This window comes from Falco naumanni, chromosome 5 (assembly GCF_017639655.2).
Source record: "Falco naumanni isolate bFalNau1 chromosome 5, bFalNau1.pat, whole genome shotgun sequence".
NCBI lineage: Eukaryota > Metazoa > Chordata > Aves > Falconiformes > Falconidae > Falco > Falco naumanni.
Window position 1 is genome coordinate 58,346,280 of NC_054058.1, and position 20,149 is coordinate 58,366,428.

A 20,149-nucleotide genomic window follows, 5' to 3' on the forward strand; every position below is an offset into this window, starting at 1 on the left:
GCCTGTGCATAATCCCTATATAGGAATATATAAGGAAATATATAAGGACACTGGTTAAACTCCTTATAAACTGGCATTCCTTAGACTTAAACTGGTTTGAGTGTCAGTAAATGATCATTCGTATTCTGCAACAGCGTGCAAAGTCAGTTAACATTTCTAGAAGACGTAGTAGATTCAGGGAAAACAGAGATCAGGCATTCCTTTGGGAGGTAAAATAGCTAATATATCACATTTCATGAAACCCTGCAGATTTGCTTTGCTTATGCAAGAAGTGTAGGACTTGGTTTTTTTCCCCCTTCTTTTTTCTTCACTATGGAAAATAAGGCCCTTATTCTGCAAATTGTTATGTACGCATTTAACTTGACGTACAGCGTATATTCCCATAGATTCTACGGGACTGAATGACATGGATAAACACATCTGTAACTGCTTAAAAGATTGGAGCTAAAGAACTTCAAAAAAGAAAATGAACGGTGATAGTTTTTGAAGTATGCAAGCAAAGTAAGGGGAACAGGGATGCTTCCAGACATTGATCTAGATCCTCGCTGTGCACATTAATTCTGTGTTTCTGCAGTCCTTATGTACAAAGCTTTGGGGGCAGCTGGAAGAAGCGGGTTCCCATTCTGTAATTCGGTTTCCCAGACCGGGGTTCACTCCTGGGGCTACTGAAGCCACGTGCTGGCGCATGACCCCGGGCAGCATGGAACAGATCCTTAAATCCCTCCAGCTGAGAAGCGGGGTCCGGCGCGGGCAGGAGGGAGAGCAGAGGCGAGTGGCGGCAGGGGGATTTCGGAGAAGTCCCAGCCAACACTTGGAGAGTGAATTTTTCTCTGCGTATTAATCCTATCGATTTAAGCAGGAGTGTTTATCCCGTTTTCGGCTCCATCCCCGCGTTAGTATGACAGCGCTATCGTCCAAACGCGTAGTCGGCGGCTCTATTAAGTCCGTATCAATGTGACACAGTGCCGGCGTTCGCTGTCTGTGTGGCGAGCACACTCACACGCGTATAATCCCGGGGAGTCCTGCGACCCGGAGGCTTTGCAGCCGGGCAGCCGCTCCGTCCCCGTCCCCGGCGCGGCCGGCTCCCGCCCTCCGCTCGCCCCGGCCGGGGCTCCCGCCGCCGCCACGCCGGCCTCCCCGCCGGAGCCGCCGCGGGTGACACCCCGGAGAAGAGCCTCCCTCGTCCCCGCGTCGCCCCCGCCTCCCGCCCCCGCCCGCTCCCCCGGGGCGCCGCCGTCACCGCCGGCAGCCGGAGCAGCCGCCGAAGCCGAGGGGCGGCGGGGCTTGCCCGCCTCTCCCCCCTTCCCATCCCATCCCTTCCCTTCCCTCGCCTCTCCCCGGTGCCTATATATAGCCAGCTCTGCCCGAGCCAGCCGGGAGATTGCTGTCGTACCTGCAGGAGCAGAAGAGGCAAAGCACGAGAGCCGCGAGGAGTGACTCTCCGGAGCCAGCCCCGCCAGGCGGAGGAGAAGGACGGGCCCGGCCCGGCGCCGCTGTCCGGTGCCGCCGCCCCCGGTGCCCGGCGAGCCCCGCGGGGGGGCCGACCTGCGCGGCGGCGCGGGGCGCGCATGGCTCGGGCGCTGCCGGGGCCGGGCACGGAGCCCGATCCCGGCCCGGGCGGCTCGGGGCGCGGGGGGAGGAGAGCTCCCTGCGGGCGGCGGCGCTAGCGGGGGGGCCGGGGCGGCAGAGCCCTCCCCCTTGGCGCCGAGGTGCGCTCGGCGGCATGTGCTGAAGTGCCCCGCAGAAGCCGCACAAGTTGCCTGCGCGGCGCGGCCCCGGCGGCCGGACGGCGGGGAGCGCCCGCCGCCGCCGGCTCCTGCCCGATCCCGTCCCGTCCTGCTCGGCCAGGGGCCGCTCCCCGGTGGGGCTGCCGGCAGCCAGGGTGATGCGGCTCGTCGGGAAGTGAGAGGCGCGGCGGCGCGACCCCCCCCCCGCGGGCCGAGCCCCCCTCCGCCCCGCCTCGGAGCCTCCCATGCTCTCGGGGCCCCCTCGGGTGGCGGCGGCCCCGCGGGAGGCGGGGGCGGCGCTGCCGTGATGGCCCTGGAGGAGAAGCGGGAGAAGCGCCCGCCCGTCACCCCCATGATGATCGAGGAGGAGGCCGCCCTGCGGAACGGCAGCCGGGGGCTGCCGCCGGGACCCTGGGCCGAGGCGGCGGGGCCGAGACCCCGCACCACGGAGCGGCACATCGCCGTGCACAAGCGCCTGGTGCTGGGCTTCGCCGTCTCCATCCTGGCGCTGCTGGCGGTGACCATGATCGCCGTGCTGCTCAGCGTCCGCTTCGAGGAGTGCGGCGCCGCCGCCGACGGCCCGCCGCGGGCCGGCGGCAACGGGAGCCTCCCGGGGGCGGCCCGGCAGCCACCCGGCGCGGGGCAGCCCCCCGGCCGGCCGGAGGAGGAGGTGCGGGGCGGGGAAGCGGCGGAGGAAGAGGAGGAGGAGGAGGAGGAGGAGTGGCAGCGGCGGCGGGAGCTGCCGCCCTGGGCCCGGCCGCGGCTGCCGCGGCACCTGCGGCCGCTGCACTACAACCTGATGCTGAGCGCCTTCATGGAGAACTTCACCTTCAGCGGGGAGGTGAACGTGCAGCTGGAGGTGCGCAACGCCAGCCGCTACATCGTGCTGCACGCCCACCGCATGCACATCGAGGCGGTCCGCGTGGCCGAGGACAAGCTGGCCGGCGGGGTGCGGGTGGCCCGCTCCTTCCTCTACCCCCAGACCCAGGTCTTCGTCGTCGTCCTCAACCGCAGCTTGGAGGTGCAGAGGAGTTACAACCTCAAGATCATCTACAACGCTCTCATCGAGAACGAGCTGCTGGGCTTCTTCCGCAGCTCCTACGTCCTCCACGGCGAGAGAAGGTAGCGGAGCGGCCGCGTCGCCTCAGCTCAACTCGGGCCGAAGTTGGCGGCCCCCGCCCCTCCGCGGCAGCCCGCGCTGAACTTCGGGCGGGGTGGCGCTAGGACCCGGCGGGCCGCGGCGCCGCCAGGCGGGGGAGGCCGCGAGCTTCGCGGCGCGCTGAGGGGCGAGGGGCCCGGCCGGCTCCCGGGGGGGGGGCGGGCTGGCTGTGGGGTGCGGAGTGGCCCCCGCCCCAACGGCCGCCAGCGCGGCTGGACGCCCGGCCGGTGCGGGAGCGCAGGCCTGGCCTCGGCTCCAGCCGCCGCCTTGTCGCGCCGTGCGTCCCTTCCACCGGCCGGCCGCTCCCGAGAGCCGGCGCTGGGAAGGCGGGGCTGCCGAGGCGCTCGGCGCCGCGAGCCCTGATCCGCTCCGCGCCGCCGGCCGGTGTCGGGAGAGCGGCTGCAGGGCGGCCGGCGGCGGCGGCCGAGGCTGAAGGGGTGTGTGGCAGCGAGCGGGGGCAGGCCCGGCGTCGCCGGCGGCGGGCGGAGCTGCCTCGGGCGGGCGGCTGCGGGGCGACTGCGGGCCGGGCCGTGCGGGGGTTGGCCGGGGCCGGGGCCGGGTGAGCGGAGCGCTGCGCCGGGCCGCCCCGCCTCGGGCGGGGAAGGCTGCAGGCTGTAGCCGGCGGGTCAGGAGATGCCCCAGCGCGGGTGGGAGACGGGCGGCGGTAAGGGGCGAAGTTCCAGGGGTGGCACGAGTAAAGCACCCCGCCCGGCACGGAGGCTGCGGGTCTGCTTGATAAACACGCTCTGTGTGCGGCTCCCCGTGCCCTCCTGTGACACAGCCGTGCCAGGTTACAGGCAGCAGCGTGCAGGGGAGCGGAACTTCTCTGCTGCCCTGGTTTTATTTTATTATTTGCAAAGAAAGGTGCTGGGATGTAACTTCCCGTAAGGTGAAAACGTTTACGCCACCTGCTGCAACTGAGTCGCTGCAGATTTACACCCTGTGACAGGGCAGACCTGGTCAGCTTCCACTGCCTTACTGCGGAGTGGGGCTCGATCTTGGTTTCTATGTGCTGCTGTTACTGTAGCCCCTGGGTCCCTGTCGAGGCCCTTGTTAGGTAGGCAGGCCCGCTGTGGAGACCCCCATTTAGGCAGGTACAGAGGCATTTTTTAAATTTTTTTAAGTAGTTTTCTAGCTGTAGTCAGGCTTTGTAACAGAAAAGAAGGATGGGGTGGGCTTCCTGATAGTTCTGGTGCAGTTTATCATTTTAGAATTAGTTTGTTTTTAAGCTGTCCTTTCTTGAAACGTCTGTGCAGTAGGCAGGTTTTCTCTTACTGTTTGATACTGTGAAGCGAAAAGTTTACAGTTGGAAGAACTGGGCAAACAGTAAAGTCAGACAGAAAAAGAGCGCTCACCAATTCAACTAAGTCAACAGCCCTTGTATTAAAACATACTTTCCTTACTATGATTACTGACACTTTTAAACAGCCCAATGTTAGAACTGCTAGCAGAATTGAAATTCCGTTTGTGCGATTTGTCCTCACAGTGAAATAAACTGGAAATCTGATAATGGCATGGTTGTAGGAAAAGATGCAGATAAAATACCTTTTATCACAGAGGAGCGAATGACTAGGGTTATTAGGAGTTCTTACAGACCTGTATGGAAATGGGCAAATCAAAAAACAAAATACTGTTAGCAGCAGGGGGTATAATTCACTTTACAAACCCAACAAATTATTCAAGCAGTTATTATTCTTGTGTATTTAGACTTTGTATAGGGATAATTGAGCTGTCAGGTGTGGCAGTGACATTTCTCCAGAGTTACTGTACTACACTTACATACCAATGCCTCAGTTATGATTTAAAAAACAAAAGGCCTACTCACTTTTTGAATAATCAAGGTAGCTTAAGACACAGGGTGGAAGGTGCTGTTTCCCATTTACTCGTCGTGTAACTTTTCAGATGCAAGTTGCTTTGTTTTTGATACACTTGAATATAGCCATATTGGACAAGATCCTTACCTTGGGTAAGGTAGCATTGTTCTATTGAAATCAGTGGCATTTTTTTTTCCTCATACCAGCTCACTTATATTTCTTTCAGTAAAAAGTTGTTTTTAAGACTGTAATCAATGCATGGTTACAGTTACAGGTGTTTAATAGAAGTACTATTTTTCTTTCTCAACTGTCACAGGCTTAACGACTCACTATAGTATAAGGAAATAATACATGTTCTAAACCAGAGAACTTCTTTGTTCAGAGCATGCTCTTGCAGTGTAGCAATTTGCATTTTGATTAATAACCCATTTTTAAGGTAATACCTATAACCATTTGTAGTCCTTAAACATGGACGGCTTCTACTATGTTAGCCAGACAGGCTTCTCTCATGCTCTGAGAGACTTTGATGTTCCAGCAGGGCTTTAGCTTCTTGACATCTTTATATTCAATTAAAATACAGCAACCTTGCTGGAGTACCAGTTGCTATAAAAGGGTCTAAACCATCATTTTTCACTTTTGTTGTACATGAGGAGTGAATAACTGGCTAAATGTGAGGCTTCAAAAACATAGTAATGCCTTTACTTTATATTCTTTTTTCCTAAAGTTAGTTAATTTTCTCTGGTCTTCACAGGTGAAAGTCGTAAATCTGCCTGAAATGTTGATAGCTGCATAAAAGTACTTATTTTCTTACTGAAATCTTTGCTACTTTAATTGAAATGTAAAGTGCAAGTGATATGCTACAAATTTGCTTTGCATTATGTGCCAGAATTTACTGGCAGTAATCAACAGGCATTTAATACAGAGCTACTGTGGAGTACCATAAGAATATGCACGCATAATTTAAATGAACATCAAACTTTGGCATAAAGGAAAAGGAAAAAAAGATCTTACATCACATAGACAAAACAAACAGACATATTCTTCCATCTTATCACAACTAAGATGTCAAAATAGATAGGCTGTTGAGGAAACACATGTCTTCCTTTAATAGATAAAGTAGAATTAAAACACCGGCAAATTACTGCCGTGGGTACGCTGAGAAGACAGGCTGCAAGCCTGTCATTCCCAGAAGTACAACTTTTTTATAGTGATATTTTGGGGAATTGGAGATAAAAATGTCAGTGCCCAGGGAGTTGTGTAGAGAGATGGATGAAATACTCAGCCTGCTCTTCACTTTTGGCATGCTTTAGACGTTTTGCTTGTTTCTTCCTCCTAACATAGAGAGAAATAGATAAACATAGACAATGTTTCGGTTTTGGTTGGTTTGTTTGTTTTTTAAAGGTGTGTGTAAGTGTTTAGTCTTTGGGAAGCAATTTATAACTTTGTTTTGCTTTTGTTTGGCACAACAAGCAAATTGATGTTTGATGGTAATGCACATGTTATAAATACCACTGCTATTGGTAGCTGATGTATTTTTAGTATGAAATATTGACCATCCAGTGTTTGCCCCGATATGTGTGTGTGGACATATCTATCTATCTGTGAGAATACAGAAGATGCAGCATTTACCAGGTTTTATTAGCCTGCTGAAGGGATTGTTTTGATAACATAACACATAACAAATATTAAAAGACTACTGATAAGACCTCTGAGAAGTAGGAAAAAAAAAGCTTCCTTATTTAGAGAGTGTCAGAATATATACTGTATTCCCTAAGTATGCATTTACATGTGTGTCGGAGCTCATTGAAATTGTTAATTGCAGAGGAAAGTTCATTGTTCTTGCTTTATTAATAGCAGGACAGTACAGTTTTCCATGCTCACTTGAAGCTTCTGTTGATGTCTGTAAGCTGTTTAGAGTGTGCCTAGAATGCAGAATCAGGTCCACTTGAAATACTTTGCATATAAATTAAGTTGCTTTGCTTCATTTAATTGGCTGATTTGGCTTAGTTGCACTAGTGCAAATCCACTGATAATATGGAATTTTGTTGGATTAACATTGGAATACCTGGCACCAACTTTTTACTTTATATTTAGCAACCTTATGCAGAATTATGATTTTAGTAATCCACGTTTTATAATGAGACAAGAAAAATGCGCTATGATGAATTTCTTCAATAAATACTAGCCAAATAAGACTTTTTATTTTAGGCAAAAGGCCAATGTTAACTGCTTCAGTGGTGGAAACATTTTTCAGGTCTTTAAAAAACTAGCCTTATTTGAAAGAGGTGATAATTTCACTGGAGAATATCTATCTAGGTCTATCAGGTGTGGATGCACTATAGCAAGATAAAAGTGTAACATATCAAGAAGTTTTTCTTCTTTGTTTTTTTTTTTTTTTATAAAATGAGGCTCCAGAATTTGTATAAAACCCAAGATGTTTTAGAAAAAAATTAATTAGATACTTTATTTTCTTATTATGGGCTACCTATTTTTTCTCCCTTGGCATTAAGAGAGTATCATATTGCAGAATAATGATTATAGACTGATTAATATAGGTGCCACCATTTTCATTATATCAAATCTATCCTCCCACCTTCTTCCCTCAGAGGAATAACAGATGATTAGTCAACCGCTAAAATTCTGATAAATTTTTACCTGGTATCTGAAATCACATAGTTATTTCCACTGACGGAACCTTGGAAAGTGAGACATGAATCAATACCACTCAAAAAGCCTACATATGCGCTACCTTTACAGTTACCTAGTTGGCTTATAGTAATTTTCTCATCCTGCATACCTCCAGAAAATATCCTTATCAAGCTCCGTAATTCAGCCTTTTAAGTGTGGCTTCTTGTTTTGCATAGAGATCGTTGCCACATGGGTTTTCTCCAGATGTGTAAATACAAGTCTTACCCAGAAAGCTTCCTATTCTCTATCTGGATTAAAATCTCTTTAGTTCCAAAGAAAACAGTTACAGATTTTATTGTTGAACTAAAGCCTTCCCATTCTGTACAGTGGCATAATAAATATCTTTCCTTCCTTCAGATATCTTTTCATAATTTGAGCCATTAACTGAGAACATCGATTTGTTGTCTATAAAATACGCCAGAAAAAAGCACATGTAGAAGACGGGTGAACTACTCGGTGCTTGTTTAATCATTTGCTTGTATTTGGAGTCCTTCTCTGGAGATATTAAAAACCCGCCTGGATGCGATCCTTTACAGTCTGCTATATGTGAATGTGCTTTAACAGGGCAGTTGGGCTAGATGGTCTCCAGAGGTCACTTCCAACCCCAAACATTCTATGATCCTGTAATTCTGCAAAGCTCACAGGACGGTTTTTTGGACTTGTATGGTCACAGCAGTTTTGTGTAATACCGTGTCTCAGACCTACATGCAGCTGGTAGGGAAGTAATCAGCAGTGGAAAACAGTGACCCTCTTGAGTGTACTATGTGACCGTAAGTTGTCATACCCAAAGGAAGGCAAAGTGCCCTGTCGATGTCTCAGGGCAGAGTGAACTCCCTGAAGGCTGTTGAAATCCTGTTTTGAACAGAGGACTGTGATTGTTTTACACTGTGTAACTGATATTGGCTAACTTGTTTCACATACTGATGAACAAAAGTGCTAGAACCTGGAGTTTGATTCAAGGCCAGGGATTATTTATTTAACGTCAGTTAAATGTTAAACGGTTGTGTCTGCAAATTTGTAGGATATTTGTAGACTATTACTTTGTATCAATTGCATAGTCATACAGGTAGCAAGAGTGATAAAGCAGTGTTCCCACACTGCATACTTTGTACAGTTTGGGGTTCTTTTAACCTTTAAACCACAGTAGTCAAGCAATGTCTTATTTGGTACATCTGTGAATCAAGTGCTGTGCGCAGTCAGTAATTGCTTTCTTTTTTTTTGTTTGCTTCTTTTCTAGGTTTCTTGCTGTTACGCAGTTTTCTCCTACTCATGCCAGAAAAGCCTTTCCTTGCTTTGATGAGCCCATCTACAAGGCCACTTTCAAAATCAGCATCAGGCATCAAGCGACTTACTTATCTTTGTCCAACATGCCAGTTGAAACTTCTGTTTTTGAAGAAGATGGATGGGTTACCGATCATTTTTCACAGACCCCTCTCATGTCCACATATTACCTAGCTTGGGCAGTATGCAATTTTACATACCGGGAAACTGTCACCAAGAGTGGAGTAGTTGTAAGTATTTCTTATGTTGTATGAAACACATTTCATTATTTTGAAAACCCTCACTTTTTGTAACGGAGCATAGCATCAAGTACTGAAAGTATTTCCTTGATAAGCATTCCTAAAATTTGCCAGTTTATTCAATGATAGTGTGCATTGTTTGGGACCTTTTCTGAAGGTTTGTCTAAAATTTTTGGGTTTTTCTGATGATTTTTGTAACTGGTTAGCTTAGTAAGTGTGGTTATCTGATGAAATTTTAAGCTTTTAAATATGCTATTTCATTTCAGTTCAATTTTCTTGGGAAGTTTTCTCTTGTTTTTCCTGTAGCCTTTTTAATACCAGTGTTCGTGAGACTATTTATTAAAAGAAAGCAGTAATACTGGCAGGGTTTCCAGTCTCCTTTCAGTACTGGCATGCCCCTTGGCATGCTGTGTGCTAGCTCAGGAGGCTGATAAAGTAATTTATATCTTAGATCTCTTTCTCAGGAGCAGGACTTTACAACTTGTCAGCTTCCTGTTGTTGATGGAAGCACTAACTTTCTGGAGCTGTCGTTTCCAAATATGGCATGGTTCCAGGAGTTATGCCATGAAAAAAACAGAGAAAATCCTTTATTTATGTCAGTTTTGGTTTTGTTTACAAACATCAAGCTCAGAACTATATAACAAGCCAAACATACATGAGAAATGCTGTCAGCTTAACAGGATATTTCATGGCGTCATCATCTTAATTTTTCAGGCGAACATACAGAGAAACCCTTCCTTCATAGTTACTGTGAGTAACAAAACAGAGCTAGTTCTGGAAGCAGAGGGCTAGGTGGCAGCTTAAGCTGGGTGCCTAAGCAAAGTGGGTGTTTACCTTATACTTCTGCAAATGTTGTATGATTTTGTGCTCTAGCCTGGGGGCATGGGAAGGACTGCATCCCTGCCTTCCATGGCTGATCAGGTCAGGAAACGTCTCCGTAACCGCTTTTAGCTAGCCTGAGCGTTGATCTGCTGTGGAGGTAGCTGATCCCACTTTCTCTGAGCCAAAGGTATTCTTTGCCTTCCTTGTGCCAGCTTTCAGCTCTGTATAGCCGTATGATCTGACTGAAAACTGATCTGAACAAATAAATGAGAGTGTGGTAAGATTTCAACTAGATCAGTTCTGATCCAGCACTTTATGTGACTGCCAGAGCCCTGGTATGAATTCAAGGCTGTGCTGATGGAAGGTGGAACCAGGATGGCCCTCTGCACTGGCATCCCTCGTTTAGGCCGTGCTGAAGTGATCAGGAAATAAGTCTTGGTTTTATCACTCCAACAGCTGGGTAAGGGTCTGACACTGGGGGCCCTTCACTCCTCTCCAGCCCTTCGGTACCATGGCCAGCAGACTATGACGTTACCCTCTGGCCCCATGAAGGAGAGGAGGAGGAAGCGTGGCTAGGAAGTGATTCTCTGAGGTGCTTTAACCTGAGTGTGAGGATGTGGGAACTGCTGAGGCCATGCTTGCAGTCTTCGTGGTTACTTGTGATGACAGAAAGCCTTTGGGTTTGTGGGGTTCTTGTTTTTTTTTCTGTTGGTTTTTTTTTTTTTTTTTGCTGTTAGTTCAGTGAGTTCACTTAGAAAAGGATCTCACAAGTGCCAAGGCAAAGAAGTAAGGAGGGAGAAGTTGATGCCTGGTTCTTAGTGTTGATACCAGCAGATTAATTATCTGTACAAGAGGGATTGCTGTTGGGGTAAGGAATTGGTTTCCTCTGGCTGTTGTAATAGTCATAGAGTTATATAGATGGTTGGGGTTGGAAGGGATCTTAAAGATCATGTAGTTCCACCCCCCCTGCTATGGGCAGGGATGCCCTCCACTAGACCCGGTTGCTCAAAGCCCCATCCAACCCTGCCTTGAACACTTCCAGGGATGAGGCATCTGTGACTTCTCTGGGCATCCTGTTCCCAGTTCCCGTGTCTCACCACCCACACTGTGAAGAATGTTTAATGTAAATCTACCCTCTTTCAGTTTAATACTGTTACCACTTGTCCTATCACTACACTGTCTGATAAAAAGGAGTGTTCACTGGCCCAGTAGAACAGGATGAGGTATCAGGCCATCTCTTACTCCCTATCAACCAGTACTGAAACAGACTTTTGTCTGTGTAGGAGTTGAGGATTTTTTGTAATATACTCCACCTGCTGAAGGATTTAATCTTAAGGTAAGAATGGCCTGGTATTTTTCAGCTTTAGAAAACACTGGTTACTTGAGATTCTCCTGTAAGTGTAATAAGACTGAAGTTTTTGGTGTATGCTGTAGTAGAGAGGTCTTGTGTTCCTTGTGCTCTAATACAGTGTAATGTGTGCAGGTTTGTTCTGTTATCTCACTTTGAAATGTCCTAGACTCGTCTGAGAAACAGCTGCAAGCAGTTCAGCTTCCAACATCAGTGTAAGCAAGTACATGAAACGGGCAGGATGGACCTTCAGGACCATTAATTTGAAAGATACAGCCCACTCAACTAATTTTCTTGTAGAGCTTGTATCCTGCAGTCTTTTGCTGCTTGAGTATGTTTGATACCCTGAAGACAGAGGCACACTCGTGTCTTATAGGCAATATTTGATAACTTTCTGCTGTTCTTGTGTTTGGAAAAACTGTTCTAAAGGTTTAACAGGAATCCGAAGAGAAAATCCAAGTATTAATGTGTTAAGAATTTGTGGCTACTAGAGCCTGACAGTTACCTTGAGTCTGTTGGTTCAGCATATGTAGGACATACATACGTATACTGCACTAGCTTGACAGTGCCACTGTACAGAACTTTGCCAACAGTTATGCAAATTACTACATAGTCTTCATAAAGATTTGAAGACCAAAAGCCTGCATAGATTGAGATAGTCTCTTATCCCATAAAATTGGTTAGTGTAGAGTTTTAGCTCTTTTTTTATAATGCCTCTATCACAAAAGTATATTAATGTCCAGGAATACCAAAATAGTTTACACTGAGTTACTGGTTAAATACATCTTGCTGTTTTTCAGTCCATTTGTGATCTGATCTTCTTTAATTGTTGTGCAGTTTTTGTTGAAAGATAATAATTTAAGGCATGAACTCACAGCAAAGACTTCAGTTCAGAGCTATTTTCATTCAGATGAATTGCTGAGGTGTTCCAGCTTTTTGAGGTTTTTTATTTTATTTTTTTATTGCCATGCCAGGAGTTCATGGACACTACTGGGTGAATTTGAAATTATCCAAATTCTGGCACATGCAATTTTAAACTTCTTTGTTTCCTGCAAAGCCACTTTTTCACTAAAATTGAGTTGCTTCCATATCCATGGCAGTGAACATAAATGTATGGTAGAAGCAAGTTTGCTTCTAAAAATCAATCAACATTCAGGAAAATTAACAAACCTCCATATTGAAGCATCTTGATCGGCCATTTCTTGCATGGGGGAATCTTTCTTCAGTTAATGCGATGTATATTTTATTTATTTTGTAGACATGTAAAGAAACACCTAAAAGACTTCAGGTAGCATATACTTTTGCTTTTGTTTTGGCACTTTCATGAACCTGATTTTGGTTCACAAAACATTTTGGGATGAGAGGGCTGTCCTTTCAAATTTTGACAGCATACTAATGATAAAATCTCACCTCTCTTCCAGCTGACCGGTCTTAGTGCTATGGCCAAGGGTAGGTAAACTCCCCAAGCAACAGAAGAAACCGTGAGATTAAAAAACTTAAAAATGGTTAAGTGTTAGCTGTTCAGTTTTTCTTAAAGAATATCATTAACCTCAAAATTAATTTTAACCTAAGTGTAAGATTCAAATACAAATCAAGTTATAAATAGAAACTGACTTTTGGAAAGCCTAAGTAGCCAATCAAAATTGTAATTTTGATATATCCTGTATAATTCTTGCAGACATGAAGATGTTCTATATTTCATATACTAAAATTAATTTTGGAAAGGGGAATTAAGACAAGCAGTGCTTTTCTATCAGCACAGCCCAGTTGATGTGAATCATTAGCAGAGTTCTTCAGTCCATGTGGTTTTCATCAGAATCCCTTCCAGAACAGGTAATTTGAAAGCAAAGTTGACATTTTATATGCATTACAGGTACATAATGTGTTGTTCAGATCCATCTGGGATTACAGGAAATCACTGCCAATGGCCTTTGCCTTTGGGCAGGGCTTGATTCCTGCAGCAAGAGCTGTGGTGCAGTCATCTACGCTGCTGTGGACTAGGGAGCATCATAGGTCTACCATGGTGCTGCCTGAGGTAATGCTGTATTGAGGGAGCAGGGGATGCCCTTACAAGCAGGCTTAGCTGATCTTTGTATGGCTCTAGCAGTTGTACCAGCTGTAGTTGGTGAAAATCACGGGATCTGTGTACTGTCATCTTTGCACAGTACAATAATGCAGAAAACTCCACTTACCTTCACATGCTTGCTTGCTTCAACTTGTATGTTGTGTTTCCTCATCATACCTCTTAGGTATGTTCTTTGTCAGTAATTCTTAAAAGCAAAATATATTTGGCTGGATTGTAATGTTTGTCGCATCATTATCTGTGCTTTCAATCCACCAGGCCTTTTTCTACTATTGTTACTTTATTTTTGCCCTGTCTGGATTCATTTTTACTGTACTTCTATTCCCCAAATCCTCTGTTTCTCATTGCTTTGTCAGGTTGACATGAAAACTCACTATATCCTGCATGCCTTCTCACTGTCTCATATGTTATTTTCATTCCTTTTTTTCCCTGCTAGTTGTTTCTCTTTTCCGCTAGTGGAAGGAGTGAACACTCAGCGACAAAGCACAGTGTATCAGCGGAGATGAATGCATTGCTGGAAAGAGATGTTTCAGGGAGATTCATCTTCTACCATTCTTGTCTTTTGCTGTGGATGGATTGTGGAGATAGGTATGGAAATAAAGTGCCAACTGGCAGCTTTAAAGTGTTTGGCTCTTATCAGGGGAGTATCTGCTAAAAAGAAAAAAAGAAAGTGCATGGAAGTGACAGGAGTCAGGCGGAATTGCGAGAGCAGGGCTCAGAAGAGCAAGTGCAGTCAGCACCAGAGCAGATGGGAGTGAGCAGCAGTGAAAGGAAGTGGCTATCTGGCTGGATGGTGGTGAGTGGGAGGAGGAATGCTGATGGAAGGCAGTGCTGAAAGAAGAATTTTGCATAGTCTCACTTATGCTACTGCTGTTCCTGTTCCAGAATGGTTGCAGCATATGTTGCAGGGCTGGCAGCATGGAGGCCTGACCACAGCTTGGTCAGCTGCTCAGGGTAGGACTTCTCTGGCTGGTTGAATCTGTGCATGTTACACTTTTGAAGAGACCTCTACAACTGGGTATGTCTTGGTTCAGTGATATTAAATGTTACTGTAGAGTCATCAGTGCCAAGTGGTTTGTCATGATGCAGAGAAAGAGCTTGAGGCTAAGAAAGATCTTACGAGAAGAGTCATACCACAATAAGGCCAACTTTTATTGCACTGCTGTTTTGTTTTTACTTTATCTAAGATGTAATTAGAGATCACAAGCTCCTGGTTTCTAAAGATCTTAATTCAATACTTTACAGTACAGTTAAGTCTTATCCTGAGCAATGAGGAGGAGCTGTAATTATTGTTTTCATAGCGCTCTCTGGCTTGCAGAGAGCCTGCATGAATGTTCCAGCACTGAATTCTCTTAGGCTCACTCAGTTTGGCTCAGCATCACAAGAAAAGATAGAGTGGTTTCAAAAATGGGATCTGTATGTGCAGTATAGACAGTGCAGTATATGTGCAGTAATAGTGGCTTGATTCTGCACAAGTGAAAAATCTTTTTTGCCCAGGAAGGGCTAGTGGACAGTTGCATAAAGCAGACTGTCAGCAGAATCAGCCTGTGTCCAACAGCTCATGTTAGTTTAGGTCCAGCACTATGGAACTATGTTTTTATACTTGTCCTTAGGACAAGATGACTGGAGGTGTAGTGTAGTGCTTTTAGGAATCCATGAGATGCTGGAGAGCTGGGCTGGGCATTCCCTCATCTGCAGTGCAGTGATCAGTCTGAGAAGACTGAAGAGCTGACTTGAATATTCCGAGTAACTTTTTCCCCAGTGGGTTCTGCCATTTTTTCCTTGTGAGAAAAAACCAAAACCATCAGTTCTCTCTAAAATAAGTCTGCACTTATTGTGCAGTTCCACCTGTAGCTTTTAGAAAATTATTCTGTATTTGAAAAATGTATTAATATCTTTATGTAGTAGCAGTTATGACCTCAAGACCAGACATTTTATGTCAGTTAATGACTACCTGGGTTAAAGGCCTGAGGCTCTTCCTTGGGCCCTCTCTTCAGCTGCTGGTTATTAACTGCCAGCGAAGTCTTTCCATCAGTTATTATTTATTAATCAGTATTGAAGCAATTATACACCAGATGATTCTTTGTGGGTGAGCAAATTAGTTACAGCAGAACGATTTAGCTATCAAAAGTAGAATTAGTCCTCAATTAAAATGTGGTTTTCTTCCTCTGCAATGTGAATTTAGTCCAGCTCCAGAGCTGAGCTCTACTTTCTAAGAGCCCCTATACTTGAAACGTAACTTTTGTTAGCCCATCAGTTACCACTGGGAGGCCACGTGTGTATCTGATAAACAGATAGCAGCTAATGCAGGAAGCACCAGGCGTATTTCTGAAGTCTGGTGCGATGCAGACTTACAACATTTAATTTTAAGATGTCCTGGATTGCTGCTCTCATAGTGATACAATGATATCCATTCATTTTTGATCTTCATTACAAATTTCCCACTCTTGCCTTCTCCAAAATGGCTTTCATCAAACAAAACACAATGCATGTTACAAAGAATGTGTTGAGAGGTATGCAGTTACATTGAGCTAGAAAAGCACATACACGTATGAATGTAGATAGGTGTGTTTGTGCTTTCTTTTGCTTGTATGAAATCTTCTCTGTAGTAGCAGTAGAAAGGCTGGTTCTACAAGTACCTTTTACTCAGTTCAGTGCTTACTGCTGTGAATGGTTTTAGTTAAGTGGGAAACTGTAATTTAATGTAAATCATTAATAATCCAAAGAAATCACAGCTTTTTCAGATTCACCACATCAATATTTGTTTAGCCATTCTGTTTCAGGTTTGTATATTGAAAATGACTTCTAGTTTATTAATTTTTAAATACTATAGCTACAAACTATGCCACAAACAAACAAAACCCTGTGTGATCAGCATGCATGCTAAACTGAATATGCCAGGGAATCTGTTAAAAAAATAAATTGCAAACTTGCAATCCCTTGTTATTGATTTCTGGTTGAATTTGCAAGTTGAATGCACTAGGAAAACACTGTACATGTGTTGTGCTTACTCTTCTAAAAAATGCTTTCCATCAGCACTTGTAGTACATGCAGTATTCAAATGTGGTATTTGTTTTATTAACGTAAACTCCCAGCTGCGCTCTGCAAATAACATTATTGAATTGAAAGACACGTTTTGGGGAACATTGTTTTGTTTCAGTTTTGGTTAGGAAGATCACCTGTAGGTATCTGGTGGCAGTGGTGTACTTAAGTTTGTATGTAGTAGCAAGAAGACTGTTGAAAAGCACAATACAGTTTATTAGTTTGTGGGTTTATGGCTTGCCTACTATAACAGAGAACAGAGAGAGAGGCAGCATGTGTGATTCCTGGTCTGATGGCTGTCAGAACAGCATTCTAATTGCAGTTCTGTACTTTCAAGAGCAGTTCAGCCTTTAGTTGCTTCATCTGGGGTCTCTTCTGGCTAATGAGAAGAAAGGTCTGAGACTCTTAGTACTTTCCATTACTTCCTGCCATTTGCTCAGTGGAGAATAGTGTGAAGTCCTTGTAGTTCCTCCCATTTCCTACATTACAGGCAGGGGAAGGAGGGAGATGGAATAGGCAAGACTCTTACATCCTTTTCCCTTCATGTGCTAATGAGCATATGCTTAGTAATATGTGCTATGACAATATAACTCATAGTGAAGGCTGAACACTTGAGCTGTGCTCTGCTTTCTGTACGACATTCTTTCATGTCTCCTTATGCCTCATGTTCTGCTGTCACATTTGACTTCATTAAGTTATTTGTTAAGTCTCCGTCCTTGGCATCAACATGAATTCTGCTTTCTGACATCCAAGGAAGTAGCAAGACTCCATTAACATGTTTCCATAAGAGCTCTTGCTATAAAAAAAAATAAAAATAAATGAAGCGCCGAATAATCTGTAGGAGGTATCTCATTCCAGGACAATATAAAGGTGAACATTCCTGCACCAGCCTGAACATCTGTCAGTCAAAGCGGTGTTACACTGTATACCTACCATAGTAACTGTGCTCTGTGCAGTGAAAATGGATTACTGAGGCAGGTGGCTTAGTTGACATCTAGTTGAGTGACAGATACTGTATTCGTGCGGGAGGAGAGTGATGTGTAATTTTATTATTTATAGACCAGTCTCTCCTCCAGGGTTCAGGTAAGTTTTAATCATATTTTTCATACAGGAACAGAGAATTTAGCTTATTTTTTCCCACTTTTTATAGCCAGTGGTGGGAAAGTAACCACTCATTTCAGAGGTTCGTAACTGTTGCCAGTCCGACCCCTCCTTTTCAGACAGTCAGGTGTCTGTGACATTCACCCTTTTAGGCTTGCCTTTACCTGATCTTTTTTTTTTGTGTTGGAAAACCTGCACAAATGCCATCTTATTTTTGCCTTTGTCCCAGTATTTTGTTCCATGGAGTAGATGAAAGGCTCTATGGTTTGTGGTGTTATCCCCATTTGTACTAGTAAAGGAACTAGTCTTTTTGATTTCTCTATGAAGGTGTCTGTAGGGTTACCAAGACTATTTCATTCTTCCAGTGGGATGCTTTCACACTTCAGGTACCTCTTCTGAAGACTTTTTTTTTTTATTGGATGCCAGAATGGCACAGCTTCATGGTGTAAATGTGCTTTTCCAGGGTACAGACTGGCTTCACATGTCCTTCCCTGCTACTCTCCGAGGGTGTCATTTGCACAGGGAAAACTGCAGCTGTGGGAATAGCCAGGGTGGCTCTCAACCATCTTGCAGATGGTGGTCTCATTCTTGAGTTTATTCCATCTTGTAGCAGGCTGCTGCAACTGCTCAGCCGCTTTAGCCTGGCATGTGGCTCCATTGCCTGGCACCCCCCTTGGGCAGTGGTGTGGGGACAGGTGGCAGAGAACCAGCTGCACTGGCCTGGTTCCACTAAAACGGTACCCCTAGGAGATTCTCTGCGGTTCCTGTCTGGCAGCTTTCTGGCTGATGCGTGCTGTTGAGACATAGCAAGAGCAGCCAGAGATGAGAACCGAGCCTGTTATCTTCTTATTTGGAACAGCATAATTTGAAAGCAGATTATGTTTCTCTTTGAAGGATAAATGACCTAAAGTGTATTAACAAAAGTTATCCTGCAGTGGATTATCCTGAAAAATATTTAGTGATGCGTTTTGTTTCACAGCATGCAGTGGAGCTGTGTGGCAGTGAGGAAAAGAACAAGAAGACTTAATACTTCATTTATTTGAAATGCCTGCAGTGGGGGAGGGGATAAGAAGCTAAAGGTGGCTATTAACATTCACTGGGGGCACCTCTGGGGGTACCCACACTTTCTTCCCTCTCACCCTTCCTTCCCCTAGAGCAGTGGATAGTTTGGTAGTCACAGCAGCTTGGAACCTCAATTAAGAGTTCATATCCTCAGCGCAGCAAGCAGTACCTTAGTTAATAAAGATAAAAGAAGAAGGGAATAGAAGGTGGAGGAGGAAGAAGGGAAGTGGATTCCTATGGATTAATTTCAAAGAAAGAAGTGTACCTACCAAATCTTTTGCATACCACATATGTGTTTCTTGTAATTCTTCGGTCCTCTGACTAAATAAATCGCACTCTGTGGTTGAACAACAGTACATAATGCTATGCTTTGCTTTACTGAAAAGTGTTCCTATATGTATAAAAAATTATAATGCTGCTCTGGAATAAGTTCATTGTTACCTTTTAAATACCATGGGGAAAAAAGTTGTGTGGTTTTTTTTTTTTTTTTTTTTTTATTTATACCTGGTGAGAAAGTTTGATAGTTTTTAGTCTGACCCAGGTAATTCAAAGAGAAGCCCAAATCTGTATGTGGCAATGTCAATGAGTGATAAAATGTATTGCTTCATTTAAAGTCATAAACATATTTTTGGCTACTGCTGTGTCAGAGAAGACATAAGCTTGCTTCCTCCCCTACCCCAGAGTAAAGGAATAACTATCCTGGTTTTACTGAAGTTTTGCTAACTGGATTCAGGTGATGAAAAATGAGTGCTGCCCAAACTTGGCTTCTCTTCATTATCCTTAGCAACTCCGTATGTTTAAAGTATGTTAAATATGCAGTGCCTAGAGTAAGAGAGGAGTGATCACAGAGAATATCTGATACATTTCAGTCCACGGTACTTCTATTATATCATCTTTCTGTGATAAGCACCAGTAAAGGTAGTAGTAGCATTCTGCCCTTGTTTGGAAGCCTCCTATCGTCCCAAGCTCAAGTTGTATTCATGCAAATATTTGTCCATCTACCTGCACAGAGAGTATGAATCTGTGATGCACGTAATGTGTATGTTTGCCTTTGTGCCTGAATTTCAAAACTCTTGATTTTAGTTCCTGTTGGGAAAGAAATATGTATTATTTCCTCTCTATTCCTTTTGTTTCATATGGAGTAAATAGCAGGGGTTTCTTCTGGAACCTGGGACCTTCCTCAGTTTGAGGTTTAGTTGGGGTTCTCCATGTGGCTGTGATTCTTAGTATGGTTTATTGTTATCTACTGTTTTACTCACAAAATGTGGAGTGGTGTTGCCTTTCAATGTTCAAAAAAACCCAAACACAGAAGATTATACTTTTAATTTCCTTGGAGCTGTTTAATGTTTATTCTTGAGCCAAACCCATTTGGTTTGAACTGGAAATTTAGGCAGTTAATGTGAGCAATTCTAAAATCCCATTGCAGTCACCCTTTGACCCTGACTTTAAAAAAGTTTTAATATGCAGAGGATTAAGAAATAGAGTAAAATCTAGTAAGTTTTCTACTTAAAAATATTACATCTGTTGTGGAAAGGGCTAACAATGAATATGTGAAGTTAATAGGCCCCAAGATAGCAGAAAGGTGAATGCAGTGGGAATATGATATCTTGGTGTAGAAAAAGAAAGTTTGAAACTTTTCCTTGGTCTCTGTATTACTTGGCTTGTGATGATCCACAGAGAACCGATCATTCAGAGTTGCCATGGGAAGTATTGTAGAATTTGTCTGCCAAGTCAAGTTACATTAGCTTCTGGCCATAGGAAATGTGAGGCATACAGAGGAGAT

The 20,149-nt window shown here is 44.7% G+C and overlaps 1 protein-coding gene across 1 annotated transcript in view; it reads left to right on the forward strand.

The window, feature by feature from the left end:
- Positions 1-1,342: 1,342 nt before the first annotated feature.
- TRHDE (thyrotropin releasing hormone degrading enzyme) overlaps positions 1,343-20,149 on the forward strand; it is a 211,980-nt gene continuing 193,173 nt past the window's right edge. Inside the window, exons 1-2 of the mRNA XM_040596694.1 lie at positions 1,343-2,849; positions 8,626-8,899. Of these exons, the coding sequence (XP_040452628.1) occupies positions 2,035-2,849; positions 8,626-8,899 (1,089 nt within the window). The 5' untranslated portion in view covers positions 1,343-2,034. The remainder of the gene's footprint in view (positions 2,850-8,625; positions 8,900-20,149) is intronic.